This window comes from Helianthus annuus, chromosome 6 (assembly GCF_002127325.2).
Source record: "Helianthus annuus cultivar XRQ/B chromosome 6, HanXRQr2.0-SUNRISE, whole genome shotgun sequence".
Taxonomy (NCBI): domain Eukaryota; kingdom Viridiplantae; phylum Streptophyta; class Magnoliopsida; order Asterales; family Asteraceae; genus Helianthus; species Helianthus annuus.
This window is the reverse complement of record NC_035438.2, coordinates 74,287,586-74,288,947: the sequence shown is the minus strand read 5'-3', so window position 1 is coordinate 74,288,947 and position 1,362 is coordinate 74,287,586. Positions and strand designations below refer to the sequence as shown.

At 40.1% G+C, this 1,362-nt stretch overlaps 1 protein-coding gene across 1 annotated transcript; it reads right to left on the bottom strand.

The window, feature by feature from the left end:
• Positions 1–487: 487 nt before the first annotated feature.
• Positions 488–988, bottom strand: LOC110880730 (secreted RxLR effector protein 161-like). Its single transcript, XM_022129197.1, has one exon. It carries the CDS (start codon positions 986–988, stop codon positions 488–490), a length of 501 nt encoding a protein of 166 aa, XP_021984889.1.
• Positions 989–1,362: the final 374 nt, after the last annotated feature.

The window sequence follows — 1,362 nt, the reverse complement described above, 5'->3', positions numbered from 1 at the left end:
CAGTTTAGGTTTAATTTTATAAGATACCCCGTAAAAGATATGACTGCCGATGTACTATCATTTCTTCTCACAATCAACGCGTCTTCAAATTTTTCATTTTCTAATGTTTTTGGATTTTTATAAAAATAATCTACAACTAAGTAAAATCTTTTTGGATTTTTGTGTTTTACGAAAAGCAGTAACCTGTACAAAGGAACGGAAAAACAAAGTTTCTATGAGGGCTTATGCAACCATTCTACTCAGGGTTTATCATCCCGATCATTCGGACTAAGTTCTCGAAACTTGTCCGATCGAATGTCTTTGTAAACAGTTCTGCATAGTTGTCTAAGGTGTCAACTCTAACTACATCAATTAATCCTTTTTCATCACAATCACGTATAAAATGATGCCTAACATCTATATGTTTAGTTCGTGAATGGTGTACTGGGTTATTTATTATTGAAATAGCTGAGTTATTATCTACCATGATAGGAGTTTCTGTATAATTCTAACCGTAATCCCGCAATTGCTGTTGGATCCACAAGACTTGAGCACAGCAGCTCGAAGCGGAGATGTATTCTGCTTCACATGTGGACAGCGACACTGATTGTTGCTTTTTGCATTGCCAGGATATCAGACGGCTTCTAAGCAGATGAGCACCACCAGAGGTTGACTTCCTGTTGATCGGGCACCCGCCAAAATCCGCATCCGCATATGCTAACAAGTCCAAGCCTCCCTCGACTGGATACCACAATCCAAGTCTTGGTTTGCCTTTAAGATAGGGAAAAATTCGTTTGACGGCTTTCAAATGCGATTCTCTTGGATTTGCTTGGTACGTAGCACATAAGCACACCGAAAACATTATGTCGGGTCGAGATGCAGTAAGATACATTAAAGAACCAATCATTGCATGATGAACCGAAGGATCCACTTCAGGATCTTTGTCCTTTTCATCTGACAGCTTATGATTGGTAGGCAACGGAGTTTCGTAAGGCAGTCTGTCTTCCATGTTGAATCGCTTGAGGTTCTCGTGGACGTACTTCGTCTGATGAATATACGTGCCATTCACTTCTTAATCCACTTGCAATCCGAGGAAAAACTTCAGCTCACCCATTGCACTCATCTCAAACTTCGATTTCATCACTTGTTCGAATTCCCGACAAAGCTCTTCATTTGAAGAACCAAAAATAATGTCATCGACATATATTGTACAATCAGCAAATCTCCCCCTTTCTTTGAGATGAAGAGAGTGGAATCTATTACACCACGAATGAATCTGTTTGCCAACAAATGCGTTGACAACGTCTCGTATCAAGCACGTGGAGCCTGATGAAGACCGTATAAATCTTTGTCCAGCAAGTACACTTTGTTCGAAGACTCAGG

Coding starts and splice junctions, on each gene's coding strand:
- LOC110880730 (XM_022129197.1), bottom strand. CDS start 988: ATGGAAGACAGACTGCCTTACGAAACTCCGTTGCCTACCAATCATAAG.